Genomic DNA, 15,063 nt, shown 5'->3' with positions numbered 1-15,063 from the left:
AAGAATTAATGTCCTGATAATCTTATAATAACTTAAAGAATGGTAGAAAACCAAGCACAGAGATGAATCAAATTAGCTGTACCCACAAAAATCCAAGAAACATTTGAATACCACAATTTCTGAACATTACTCTATTCTTTTTGCGGTATCCTCTTTTTTTTTTTTTTTTTCGTATGATGCTTTCAGGTTCGAAGGTTCTAACTTTCTGTTTTCAGATTTGGCAGAAACTGTCCACTAAAGTCACTGCTGCCTTTGATTCCCTCCTGTGAAGTTCTGACTGAAGCTCCTTTTAAAGAAATCCCAACCCAACTTCTTTTGGAAATGACATCTTTGAACACTTACTTTAACAGAAACCTTGTTGGCAAGTCCTTCTCGGGATTTGCGATAACCATTTTCTAGCTTGCCTTCCCTTTTGCCGTCTTTATCTTTTTTCTCAGATTTCTTCCTTAATCGGAGTGCTGTGTGCCAAGACGTTGACTTCCTGAACACAGAACATGCAACTCTGATCAATTCTGTTCAACTCCCTGTTATGTCCCATATTATCCAGTTGCACATGGAATTGGAAAAGTATGTCAAAATGTTATTTCTATGTATTATAGTACAGTAAAATGAAATGCATTAAGTATTCCATAAGGGATGCCACCCTTGGCTAAAACTGTGAAAAGCTAGTAATGTACTCTGGAGTTCAGTATTCCTTGAAGTCATTGCTCAAATGGTAAACTTTCTATATGAAAATGCAAACTGTCAATCAAACCAAGCAACAAACAGTATGAAACCCATACCAAATGCAGCCTTACAAAAGCTTTACATAAAATTCAAACTGAACTTTGATATAATTTCTTCCATCACAGAGATGAGAGAGTTGTTCCTAGCATACAGTAATTTTAATAGGTTTGTGGCATAAAGCACATATCTAGGAACTCTGAAATCTTGTTTTATTTGAACAAACATTCCCTGTTTTGCTAGACAAAGGTGTCTAGACTGGCAACTCATACTATTAAATAAACAAGTTAAAATAAATGATTTCTGGTTTTAGATAAGGCATTCTTTTCCCAGAAGACTAGGCTATTGAAACTCTTTAATAAAGAATATGTGCTTCTGGGATCTTTTTCACTAGCTTTATTTTGACGGTAGCTAAGGGACCTCTCTAGTACTTGTTCTACTTGTTGTTCATTTATTTCTCCATGATCACATCAACTTTTGGCCTTAAAGGTTCAAAGTCTTCTCTAAATTGGAAGTTTTCTTGCTTCCTCTCCTTCTACACACACCCAGACACTCACTTGATGGTTCCATCAGGGTTGTCAATGATGATTGCACTGGTATGCCCCAAGACATAGCCGGGAATCCAGCCCTCGGCTGCGGGGCACTGATCGGTGGCGGCTCTGAACACCAAAAACATGTTCTGTTGGTTGCTGGCTAGAATCTGCACGACCTCTCCTTGGTAGACATTTATCTCATCCTCCTTCACTGCCGTGTAATCGTGTGTCACCAGCATGGTGGAGATATTGCTACTGCTGCTACTTTCACTCTGCAAGCGTCAATCAGAAGCAGAGAGAGCAGGAGGAAAAAAAAAAGAGAATCAAGTTTAAAACTCATGAAGAAGACAGGCTGTTCTTGGCCGGCTACATTACCTACCTAATCCACTTGGTTTAAACTGTAGTCAAAGAAAAGAGCAATGTTTTCTCTTTTACAGCTGCCTGTGTCTGTTTATCTTGTGCATTAGTCTGATATTTGAACATCTTTATGTAGTGCTGCTGCACAAATTTATACCCAATACACTTACTCAATATAATTTCCATTAACTACGAGTCAGTTTATTAATAAATCTCAACTTGTCTTCCTTTCAAGCTCAGACACTGAACCTTGAATCTTCATTAGGCATCAAAACTATAGTACAAGCATATAAGACAGTTTTTCATGGTCTTTTAAGTTCAGTTTCCAAATCACAGTCATTAGCTCATAATAATTGGAAACTCCAACAATGAAAAATACATGTAGTCTTTCCTAACACTACCTGTCAGAACTCAGACACTGCCCTTGTGCACACAAAACATGACAACTACAAAAGAACAAAACAGGGTTTTGACAGCATCTCTCGAAACCACAAGACTTATCTCTGGTTGCATCTGTATGATCAGGTTTATTATTTTAAATGCAGAGGATGAAGTACATTACTGAAATAAGAAATTATTTATTTGACTGTCAAAATAGACCCACTGTAAGAATCCTTTCTAATTGATCAGTGACTAGCTGAGTGTTTTTACCTGTTTATCATACACTTTCAACTACTGTTCATGATCTTGTTCATTTCCCCAGCAAGCATTTGTGAAAGATAATTATGGCTGAGAAGGTGTACATTCAAAATCACATCACTTGCAGAACAAAAAGCCTACTCCTGACAACGAACCTATTGGAAATTATTTTTTAAAAGTAAGGCTTACTTTGTCAATTTGCATCTATTCCTCATATGAGGTTTAATAAATGGAAGTGTGAAAACTATTATCAGATTACACAATCTACTCTGTCAGTAATTATTTCTTTCTTGAAACAAGTTAAAACCAAGGTGAATGGCCTACTAATGATGTGGCACAAAGTGTGTGTGTGCCTCTGTTTTGTCTCTGTTCTTACTTCAAATTGTTTTAGGTCACTCAGTGCCAGTGAGGGCTCACTGTGGCTCAGTAGGAGCTCAGCTGAAAGAAGGAAATGAGTACCCATGTCCTGGGTACTCCTACTGCTTATAGAGCAGAACCCCATTAGTACCATCATGTGCTAGTAGCCAGTGGAAAACTTGGCACACAGGATTAAAACAGCATCATTTTTTTCCCCCTCAAACTGTGAAATATTTCTCAAATATTGAGGAGATGCAGAGGGGTTCAGTTAACAGCATGGTGCACTGGGAGCCCTGAACACTCTGTTCCCTTGCAATCTGCTAAAGGCGTTGAACAAGTCACTCCATCCCTCTGTGCCTGTGCTTCCCTGAGGACTCTGGCTGAGAAACCAAGACATTTGGAATGGAACACTCTCAGATTACTAATTTCATAGCACGTATAACACCCTGATGCTTGGAGTGCCAGTGGCTCTGTACATTTTATTCTAGCTGGATTGTTATATTCAAATGAGTGACTCAAATCTTCTTTTTTGCCATATTAGAATGATGAAGCATATGCTACCTCAGTGAGAAAGATCTCATTGTGGATTTTAACTCTACTAAAGGATATTTACATTAGTTTAAGATGCTGTCTTTCCAGTGGGAGAACTAGTTTTTTCTCATTTAGAGGATGGCCTGCATGGCCTTTTGTATTATTAAGACCTTTCTATGATTCAGGCAAACTGGGAACAGCTGAATCAAAGAAATTAAGTCTCATGTTCGGTCATTATTTAAATTAGGATGACAACTTGCTACATTCTTTTACCTAGATGAAAAACTACTCTATTCAAAAAAGCAGCTTTTGTTGACTCGTCCTGTTAGACTTACAGGGAAAGATGAAGGAAAGTTGCAATATCAACCTGAGCCTCAAACCTTACCCCACACACTATTCCTGAACACGTTGTTTCTTAGGATGCAGCAAAATTTGTGTAACTGCAAGACTGACCTTTCTATAACATAATGTTTATTTCTGACATTTAAGTCTTGAAGGATCATAATAAACTCTGAATATTTCTTATGTTCAATGGGGACAGTTAAATCTGTTAAATAAACAACTGTCTGGTAACTACTAAGTGACAAATGTTCCTGAGAATGTGTTTATACCAGAATTCATTCTCACCACGGGGAGATAGCCTTTCCTTTTGCCTTCCAAGGAAGTAATTATTCTTGCACAGTAATGTTTTCTTACTGAAAGTACTTCTGGCCGTCACTGACCTCAACTATGGGATTAGAGGAGGATCTACAAACAAAATATATAAAGTTCCTCCCATATTCCTCAACTAGCAAAACTTACTCTTTTTCTTCTTAGAAGTAATTTTTCCTTAAGTAATCAACCATAGCCATATGTGCATGTGTATATACATACAAAAATAGTTAAATTAAAATAAACCTTCACAACCCCTTTTCTCCAACTTGCTCACTGTGGTGTGGAATCCTGATGATTGGTCTAGAAATGAGGTTATAAATGAGGACTTATGGCCCATCTCAATTACCAAATAAAAGAGTTATATAGCTGTAAACATAGAGCTGTGAAGCAGAACACATGCATTCCAACATTATGTTTTACAGTGAGATAAAAACAAGCAATTGTGTCTTTGCTGAGATAGTATCAAAATCCAAATGTTTTGGAAACTCAGTGCCATCCCATCTTTCTCCTCTTTTTTTTTATGCAGCAACCTGAATTAGTATTATGCAAGTACCACCATCTTAATTCATATACTATGCAGTAAATGCAAAATATTCAAATTACCCCAGATTTTGCATTACATTACATCACATCACATTTTGCTAGACTGAAGATAAAGACAAGACAGCTAAACCAAATAAAAAGCTGAAGGAAGATCAGGATAAAATTACAAAACATGCAAAGCATTAATTTTTTTTCTTCTGAAGCTATTATAAAAGTAAGTATAAGAACTAAGAAGTCAAGAAAGCTTTGTATGTTAAACAGTTCTATAAAGAAACACATGCATTTAAAAAAGGTCCAGCAAGTTAGGTGATTTGCAAAACTGGCATTGTATACCATTTGTGAGAGAGTAGAAAAACAAACATTCATGAACACAATGCTTAGTGAGAGAAAAATCAAATGTGAGTTTAAAAAGAAAGGCACCATAACCTGCCTACTGCCTCCATGGCAAATGCCTCAACATTTCTGCTTTATATTTGCACGTGCCCCAGTGCTGGCTGTGTTGCTTTCCTGGTGGATGTTATTAGGGATAACGTAGATTCTGTTGACAGCCTGGATTTCTGCACAAACACACCAAGTGCACACTAAGAGGCTGAATCTCCAGAAAACCGAAACCAGTTCTTCTTGCAAAGGAGAAAAGACAAGTGGAGCGGGTAATCGTTTCGGTTGTAGTAGAAGTAGGATTATTGTCGCTAGGTTTTGTTGGCCTATTTTGAGTGGATTGCAGAAAGCTTCCTTGATCAAACACAGGATTTAAAAAGAGATTGATGTATAACAACTAAGGCTGAAAGGAGAGTGGGGGGGAAAAATACATTAATAAAAAAATAAAACTCAAGCAGCCCAAGGAACGTAGATATCTCCACGAAGTTAAAACTCAACAGGATAATGGTGGGAAATCTGTGTGTGAAAGGGAAAAAAGCCCCAAGGCAATCTGCCAAAATCCTTAAGTCAGATTTAAGTGCTGGCACAATGCATACCCCAAGGTGCTCTGGCTGCCACGCTTCAGCATGTTAATAATGTGCCTTCAAATTAGAGACGAAAAAAGCAAGGACAGGAAGTTAGTAGGTATCAGCCTAGTGATAGATGTTTTCAGCAGAGGCAGAAATCGCATCTAATGTTAGCAGCTGCTTTTGTGTCTGTATACATAGCCATGTTTGCATATATACACACACACAGGTAGACACTCTTGGATTTTTAATGCGCAGAAGATACCGGAACAGTTGATTATTTCAGAGCAGTGCAGCACCGGAGAGCCAGAAGTTAGTACGGAGAATGATGGCAACGCACAGAAAGGGAGCATGGAAGGTTTTAGAAGAGCTCGCAGGACAGAGGTGCTCCGCTCTTACCCCATTACTCTGGGTGGAGTGAACTGACTGCTCGCTGGTCGAGGAGCATGTGCTCATGCGGTCTGTGTCCTTGCTGTGTGAAGAGTGGCGGTGGACCTGCCGCTGGAGGGAGTCACTGTCCCCAGGGAAAGTGAAGGAGCCAGGGCGGCTGGCAGGGGATGCTGGGATGGAGCTCCAAAAGGAGCCCTTCTGCAGGGGGCTGCTGGGTGGAAAGGTTTCCTTGCCAAAAGGAGAAGGGAAAGTCGTGGACAGAGGAGAGTTCATTGGAGATATGGCTCCTGGCCTTGGCTTCCCAAGCGTCAGTGATCCTATGCTGTTTCTTGTTCGACTGTCCTCTGAGATTCCACGTGAGTCTTTCTGGGCTCCATCAGCTGAGCCAGAAATGTTTCCTGCTGTCTTCCTGGGACTTTCAATAACTTTCATCTTGGGAATCTGTTCAGCTTCTCTCTGAGGACCATCCGGCTCTGCACTGGGAGGGTGCCTGTCTGGCTGGCTCAGGCCAGTTTCTAAAGAGGTGTTGTAGTGTGGCAGGGAGTGATTGTGAATGGACATACCTGACATCTTGTCTGCCTCTGCTTGGGCCGAGGCTGCAGAGGAGACCAGGACTGGGGAATGGTGTCTGACAGGCTGGGGGATCCGGGATGGCCGGCTACGGCTGGAGCTGGGGATGCCACTACAGCTGCTGGGGCCACCGCTGTTACCGCTGCTGCTCCCGCCGCCGCCTCCACCACTGCTGTGGTTCCTCTGGTACTCGATCGGGGACGTCAAGGCTGCAGCGGGGGCGAGGGGGAGGCGGTCAGGGGAAAGGGGGCAGGAAAGGGAACAGGAACAGTTTAAAACAGACATGTCTACTGGCAAAAAGGGGAGTGCTGTTCAAATAAATTTCCTTACCAGTGGAAAGATGCCACATACTTCAAGTCACTTTTCTGTATCTAACCTTCGTGACCTGCTGTATCTACTGTATTAAAGATTAAACATCTGAAACTAAGATGATGTTTTCCCCTAGGATCACACTGTCAGCCAGCAGCCAAGTTGGGAAAAAACAGGTGTCACTCCACATTCTCTGCTTGTTATTACTCATAACAACTGTTTAAAAAATCTAGGTTGGGACAACAACTGATAGACAGAAAAACAGAGCAAGAACCTTTTAGTGTCACAGAGGCTGATACCACCTTCTACTTTTCTCCTGCAGAATCTGAATGTTGGTACCAGAGTAAGATGCAACAACAATGGCCACCAAAATAATAGAAGCAAAACATATTCTGAATAGATGGCTAAAATTCCACTTGGGTTTAGCCTTTAAAGGCTTGCAGTTGCTTAAAAGGGGTACACAAGCTCTCAACGGATGGCACCTATCTTGAGTCACTCCTACAAAACATTTGGAAAATTTCACCAAGAGAACACCATGTAAATTCAGACTACCACTCTTATAATAAATGCAAGCATCTGTTCTGAAGCAGAAATGCGGCACATATCACCCAACTGTTCTGTATTAGCTCAGGAGAAAGGCAACTTGCAAAACATTTCAAAGCCAAGAAAAAAGAGATGAGAGAAAAGTCATCCAATTACGAACTTTCAGTAAAAGAAAATAATTTACCATTTAAAAAGTTGCGCTGGTTTTCCAAAATTTGGTTAATTTCATGGATCCATAACTGGCGGACTCCGGGACTGGCAGAATGCAAAATAAAGGTCTCCGTGACATCGCCCGCTCTTGATGTTAGTGCAAATTTACATGGATCGCTGTCCACATTTTCCTCCAGAGAAATCTAACTCACCTTCACGAAAAAAAAAACAAAAAACCATGTATTTTATGGGAAACATATCTTTAAAATGTCTTTCTTATGAGTGTAGAGTCAGATCTTCAAATGATAACCACGCATTCCTGTAGTAAGATAATACCATGAAATGAAGTTATTTAATTCCAGTAAACTAAGAATTAGTGTACAGCTAACTGACACACTGTGCCTGAACAATCTCCAGCAGGACAGCATGGTCCAATGTTCTCCATCCCTCACTTTTCTTTATATATATAAATACATATATATATATATATATATATATATAATAGCTCTTCAGCCAGGGCTATAAACATAAACAGGTTCAGGTCGCAGGCAGAGGAGCAAGGTGAATTAGGGGAAGCAGGGTCCACCCAAAACACTTCATGAGGGCTGCTGAGTTCTAGTATCATCAGGTTTTTTCAGGAAAATCTTGAAGTGGGGAAACACTTATTTTGTTTGAGGAATATCTAAGAAGGTCACACTACTTACAAATATTATCTATATATTTGGGTATCAGAAAGGATACAAAAAGAGTTATTATCTCTACTTGCAATGACTTTGCAATGTGGTGTACATACAGCACAGTGCTGAAAATTAAACTCTGTGAATACCTGTTCAGTACTTTGTTCAGAAGTCCTGCTTTGATATGCTTCATGCAGAAGGCATCAGAGTACTGGGATCCAAAGATCTCCACTTAACACTGAAGTGAGAACCAATTTGGTAGGAAGTAATTTCAGGAAATGACTGAGACCTCATTGTGCTCTATGGCTGCACACCTAGCTGTCACTCGTGACTGCCCACAGAATGAGAAATGTTACCTTAGCAGAGTTTGTGCAGGGGACACAAAAGACTCACACACAACAGTTACCTTGATACTGTTTTTAAACAAGAATCCGGGCATGGAGAAACCTTTCTTTTTATCTAGCAGCTCACTGAAAATTACAATCTGCTCAAACAGGAAGACCCGTCTTTCCTTGCAGCGTGGCAGAAGTCCTGCATCCTGGTCTGTAACCAAGAATGTGTCCTGGAGCAGGAGCTTACCCTGGGCTACAATTTTACCCTAAACAGAGAGGCAAGAAAAAACACATTTAGTGAAGTTCTTTGCTTCTTTCCTCAATCAGCCTTTTTGAGCACATGTTCATGACAAATAGCTTTGTGTATTTCCCACCTTCCAACTGTTACTGACCACTATATATTCACTTCTCCTCCTATACACAAGATATTATTGTGCTCTTTCTCAAAAAAACTCCAGCATCAAAAAGAAAAAAGAACCACACACACACAAAAAAAACCCCACCCAAACCAAACCAAACCAAAACCAACCAACCAACAAACCCCCAAACCAACCAAAACCCCAAAAATCCACTCCACCCTTCTCAATTCATCCTGCATTTTGAGGCTTGGAACACTAAGGCTTTCATTTCTCTATTCTGAATAACTCCAACAATTACTCATATAATCTTCCAGGGTGCTGAGTAGGGGCAGATTTTGAGTTCATGTCTGCATCACAGAATACAAAATATTTTGCAAGTAGAACATGTGACTGTGGCCTGACTGATGCATCCTGCTTCAGTAGCTAATTTCTCTCTTCTAGAGTTAACAAAACAAGGAGAGCTACAGTTGCCTCAAGTACATGATGGACCTTAGTGTCTCCTCCTTTGTCTACACTACTGAAGTCAGGTCTGGTCACCTGCTGATAACTGGTTATTTCACTGTGTTGCAACCCTTTAGCCAACAAGGGAACTGTAGTAAGAAAGCCCTTTCTTGATTTTGCAGAAGGGCTTTACCTAGTGTGACTGATACACCAGGTAATGTTTCCCAGGAAAAAGTCCTTGGCAGGGCTAAGATTTGATTTTTCATTGACTGCTTTTTGCACCAGCTAACCATACAGTGAAGAAGCACTGTACACATTTCTCCCCACAATATTAATGATTAATTTCTAGAGAACCTGACAAAATCTCTAAGAAAAACTCCAGCCAACTTACATCAAATCCTTGCAGGCGGCCAACATTCATCATGTCATTACACCGTTTTGGTACTATACACATGACCTCTACAGCTTTCTGTTCAAGACAAATAAAAAGTCAAAGCTTTATTTTCCAAATGAGTTAGCAGGATAAAATTTTGTTTCATTTAACATGGTTGCTTTAGAACAGAAATGCAAGAAGTAAACACTTATAATCACTTTCTCAGGAAGACTAGAAAATGAAAGTGACTCTGCCAGAACAAAAGAAGTTCTGAGTTAAAAGAATTCCTATCACTAAGAGAAAATGTCTCAAGTACCTCTAGTTCTGTTGTGTCAAGATTAGCTTTTTTAGAATACTTGAGGAAGTCCTGAAAAAGAAAAAAAAATCAAGTAATATTTCTTTTCTCATTAATCATCAACAAGAAATCTTAGAAAATCTGAATTTGATATTCTCTGTCAAAATATGACTGCAGAAGATAACCATTTGGATTTAACTCATACAAAAAACATATGCTAAGGCAATGACCTCTGTGCTACACAGCATTGCTCTTCAGTAAACACTTATGTCATACTAAAATGATTGCAGGTGTAGCTGGAAAAGCTGTGATGAGTCCCAACAACTTGTATCATGTTTACATCTGAAAACAGTTGAGCGTTCCTTCTCCCATTCCTATGACACTGGAACAAACTTTAAACATTTCCATGGCCTAAACATTTGGTCTTTAACTGTTAAAAGAAAAAACAAATTTCTGCCCAAGCCATCTACTGCAATTTTTATAACTACCTGAATGTGCTCAGAAAATAATCACATGACATTGCTTACAAATCTGGGTTCTGTTAGAGAAAGGGGTGGGAAAACATCAGCATTAAAAATTTTCTTAAAAAAGAAAACCTATCTGTTAACACATCTATAACATATCTATTAACACACTCATCTCAACATCACTTTACCTTTAGTAACAGCTGGTATTTCATAATTCTCTGCACAGGTTTTATTAGCAAGTCTGTGAGCTGAAGTCTGTGGCCCAGGCGTTGCTTTAGATCCTGAAAGTTGTAAAACAAACATTTTTGTTTGTTCAGTTAGAAAGACCTTTGTTTTGTTGAGTTAGAAACACAGCATATGTATCAGTATATGGAGATAAATATATATATTAAAAAACAAGGATATATCAGTATTAATTGTTATCACATCAGAAATTGGCGAAAGTTAGAAAATAATCTAATTTCAGTTAGCAAAAGCTGGAGTCCTTCACCTAATCACTATTGCTCCCAAGGTGTTCCCTTCTGCAAGCATCTTTCACCTCTTTCTTGACAAGGCTTCAGAGTGAACTGCAATTTTTCAGTCACAGGCTGTATACAGCCCATTTTCAACACTGATCTCTGCTTATCCAGAATTGCTATTTATTGCTATATAAAATGCACTGGTAACTGCCTGGGCTAAGGCTACTAAGGATAAGACCCTACAGATTAATTAATTATCTTATACCTAACCTTTAGTTTTCATCTCTAGGAGTCTGTATCAGATTTGAGAAATCAGAACAGAAATGGCAAGAAATTGCAATTTAAAACATTAGCAACAATATCTGCTGCATTTTTTGTTTTTTTTCTGGTTTGACCAACAGATTTAATAATCCTTCACCTCACGTATCCCCTCTCATGAACTTACCTCAAAAAACGTATCAATGTATTCTGAGACAATGTGCTCAGACTTTGGTTTGTTTTGGCAGTAAACTATGTACATGTGCAACCTCCTCTCCTAGAGGAACAAAGACACAAAATGATACATCATTATCAAGAAAAACACATGCCAGATTAAAATGGAGTATTATTTTAAGAAGTATGGCAGTTCATGTGTATGCACTTAAAAAGACCCCTTAAAGGAAAAGAAGCAGTTACATATGCAGAAAATACATACCTGAAAACACATTTATTTGGGAACATCGTTATAATTTTAGAAAGGCAACACAAGTGAAAAAAATTCCCACAGCTATAAATCCTCCTGAATGACAAGTGTTCAGAGATGATAACTCAGCAGGTCCCACAATAAAGTTAAGCATGAAAATAGTTCTATTTTTCTTTCACCAAGAGCCATGGAAGGTTTGACAAGATGACCCCACAGTGATCCCTTCCAACCTTACCCATTCCATCATTCTGTAATGGAGCCTTTGAAAGGTAGTATTTTTTATTCTATTTCAATAACGTGACTATTATTGAAATGTATTAGAATAATTACCTCCTCCTGTTTACATGTACAGAACAGTTAGGAGAAAACTTTCATGTCTTTTATTTATTATTGGCTGTCCTGCTGGAGTCTGGACAGGGATGTAGGTGATGAAGCCTGGAAATGGAGGCACTGGCATTTTTTAACTCTGATCCTTTATTTTGTGCATGTGCTTTTAACATCAAAGCAACAGAAAAAGAGAGAGGAAATAACTTCTGCCTTTAAGATTTATTCTTCATTACTGACATTGCTGTTTAAGAAATACAGACATACCTACTCCAAAATCTTTCCTATCATTTTGCTAGGATTTGTTTGGGGTTAGAGGCTTTGCTTCCCAGAGACTTACGAGTACTGACCAGAGAAGACAAATGGTAAGAAAGAAATGAAAAAATAAGATGGAGATTGGAAAGGACACAGGACACAGATTAAGAACAGGAACTGAATCATTGTGTTCTGTCTGATAGGGTTTTGCTAGAGGATGCTGTAATGGCATCACAGCTTGCCTTTCCATCTGGAGTGGTAAAGGTGCCTTTTAAAGACAACTCAATTACAAATAATACCAGGAGAAAGTAAAACAGCAATCAGAAACAGGGAGAGCTACTTCCTACAGGTTTCCCACTTTACCATGGACAAATTCTCAGAAGGGGAAAGGATACAGAACTAGAACACACTCAGACTGGAACAAGAATGAGCCTCTTTCCTATTTTTATATCTTATATTCCATGCTATTGCACGGATACCTGGAATTAGAAGGCAGGTGTCATATGAAATGATGATTCCCTTGCACCGAAGTGTAACTTTGGTGGAGAATAGAGAAATGGGGCCCACATTCATGTTCCCTCTCAGGGAGGTACAGGAAGGTACTGGGGACAAAGACTAGCACATTTACTTCTTCTATTTATAAGCTCTTAAAAGTTATCTCTCCACCTCTTACCGGTGACGAACATTGTACAGCACTTTCTTAATTGTGCTGTGCTTAACAGTCACTCATGTTGGCCAGTAGCAGCAATAGAGTTTGCCAAAAAAGACATTTGTACTTACATGTTTAACAAACAGGGATCCCAGCTTTTCTGGATCTTCAAGGCACTTCTCCAACTCTCCTAAAAAGAAGCTGAACATAAACAGAATAAACAATTTTTTTCTGACATCACACATTATAGAAACAGGTAATTGCACGGCAAAGTGGTCTTACTGCAAGGCAAGACACTTTTGTGTCCCCTATCAGCAGCATTAGATATTAATGTATGTCCAAACTGACAATGGTAACAGTGTAACATTTCAACATAGCTTTTTAAAAGGACATGCTGAATCCATGCCAAGATGAAAAAAACCACCTGGCATTCACTAATAAAATGATTAAATTTCATTTATATTGATTGAAAGCTTTGCCCTTCCTAATCTGAATGCTTGAGATGCTAATATTGTCTTGCTAACCACACCTAACAAATTCTTAAGGCTGTATTGTTAGAGAGAAAGCAACGCACAAAGTTCTGTCAATATAAGAGATCCTCAGTTGAAGTACTTGCTATATATATATAAATATATATATACACAGGCATCCCTCTTTAAAGTAAATCTTCACACTAACATTTGTAAGCTGAAGTTACATTTTCTACAACTCACAGCACAAAATCAACTGCATTTGCCTTGTATCTGAGTATCTGAGGAAATAATTCCTGAAAGCCAATCTAATATTTTTTAGGTACAATACGTACTCTCTGTGCCAGTCATAAATCTGGTGAATGTTTCCAAATACAATCTTGTCTTTGCCTTTCATATCATCAGGTACACCATCTTCCTTCATAAGTGCCATATAACCCTGCAACAGTCCAAGTGAATTCACTGTGAACATTCTTACTTTAAAAAAAGAGAGTTGTCTTCTAGTCCCCCTTTTCCCAGAAGATGTCCAATGGCAACAACTGCTTGGGACACAAAGCCAAACCAGAAAACTGTTCTATAACACAGCACAACATAAAGCACAGATACAAAGTATCACAAATTGAGGTGAGGCTGTCTACACAACAGTGCTAGAAAAATTAATTCACTCTAATTTAGCCTGTGTGAACGGGCTCGGAGCAAGAAGGAAACTTCCACAGCCTTTCCCCTTACTGCCTGAAATGTCAGAGCCACAGAAGTGGCTTCTGTGCTGCTTTGCTCTGTGTCTCTTATTTCACTCACACTAACCCCACACCAAAGTGCACTGAGGAGGAAACTGCCCATGGGACTGCACGCCATGGACTACTGCTTGCAGTATGAGCAAACCAAACACAAAAAAAATTAAAAATCAATTCTGTTAGCAAGCATTCTCGCTGCAATAAAGTTCCTCTTACATTCTCCCACAGTCCCATCTTAGTTTTGGTATTTACACAGCTGTCTCACTGAGCAGTTCTACCATATAGTTAAATTGGGAATGTTTTTGAATTAATGTAACTCTATTCCTTTTTTGCCCTCAGTAGTTCTATTCCTAAATAGCCAGGTCTGGTTTTGGTTTGCCAAGTGTATGTTTTGATGTCCAGCATCTTCACCAGAAATTATGTTATTATTTACAAAAACACATCTATTCAGACTCCTAATGCATCCTTGAAACACTGTAAAAACACTATCACAATACTGATCTTTCTTTCCCTCCCTGCCTCCAAAACAGAGTTTAAGAATTGAACTTTATTAGGCTAAAATTCACTGTCATGCTCATTCCTTCTACTCTTCCAAATGCCATTTGCTGGTAGCTGAAGACTGAGGGGAGATATGTGACGTTATCTCATTTTACAGCTGGGGAAGATAGGAAGTTTAAGGGAAGCCTAGTGGTAGGAGAGGAAGGAGGACTTGCAAATCTTGGATAGCTGCTCTGTATGCTGAGGTACAACTTTTTTTTTTTTTTTAAATTTAGATGTGCTAAATAAACCCACTATCTACTAGGATAGCATTAGGCCAGATGTAGGGATTAAAAAAAAAAAAAAGACAAAGAACGACACTCCTCAAAAGAACAAGGTGAACACAATAACAGGAAAAAGGAGTAAAATGTGATGTAGCATTTTTATACATTAAAAGCTTACAGAAGGGAAAACTCAGAATGTAAACTTTCACATTTTTAGATTCTTCCTGTGTATCATTTTGAAAAACATAGTGAGGTTCAAGCCACAAAGGTGGTTAGTACCACATTTAAAAAAAAAAAAAAGAAATCAAGAGAATGAAAAACATCATACCTCAACTACATAGCCCAGATCTCGCACATAATCTCGCTCTGTCTCCACTAATTCCTGTAAGACATAGCTACAGTGGAAGGAAAAAGGTGAACAAATATTAAAAAATGAAACAGATTTTTCAAGAGGATTAATGGCATACAACTTTTTTGACATTTGCAGTCACGTATGTTTGATATACAGAACTGAAATGGAAGAATTAATGTACATTGGTTCTT

General features: G+C 38.8%; 1 protein-coding gene across 1 annotated transcript in view; it reads right to left on the bottom strand.

The window, feature by feature from the left end:
* TRIO (trio Rho guanine nucleotide exchange factor) overlaps positions 1–15,063 on the bottom strand; it is a 242,880-nt gene that overhangs the window by 10,477 nt on the left and 217,340 nt on the right. Inside the window, 12 exon segments of the mRNA XM_041476043.1 lie at positions 343–481; positions 1,281–1,528; positions 5,681–6,450; positions 7,278–7,455; positions 8,327–8,518; positions 9,444–9,521; positions 9,742–9,792; positions 10,376–10,468; positions 11,091–11,180; positions 12,687–12,756; positions 13,361–13,464; positions 14,849–14,915. Of these exon segments, the coding sequence (XP_041331977.1) occupies positions 343–481; positions 1,281–1,528; positions 5,681–6,450; positions 7,278–7,455; positions 8,327–8,518; positions 9,444–9,521; positions 9,742–9,792; positions 10,376–10,468; positions 11,091–11,180; positions 12,687–12,756; positions 13,361–13,464; positions 14,849–14,915 (2,080 nt within the window).

The sequence above is a fragment of the Pyrgilauda ruficollis genome, unplaced genomic scaffold (assembly GCF_017590135.1).
Source record: "Pyrgilauda ruficollis isolate IOZ18807 unplaced genomic scaffold, ASM1759013v1 scaffold37, whole genome shotgun sequence".
NCBI lineage: Eukaryota > Metazoa > Chordata > Aves > Passeriformes > Passeridae > Pyrgilauda > Pyrgilauda ruficollis.
Note: the sequence above shows the minus strand (reverse complement) of the source record. Positions and strands in the feature narration are given on the sequence as shown.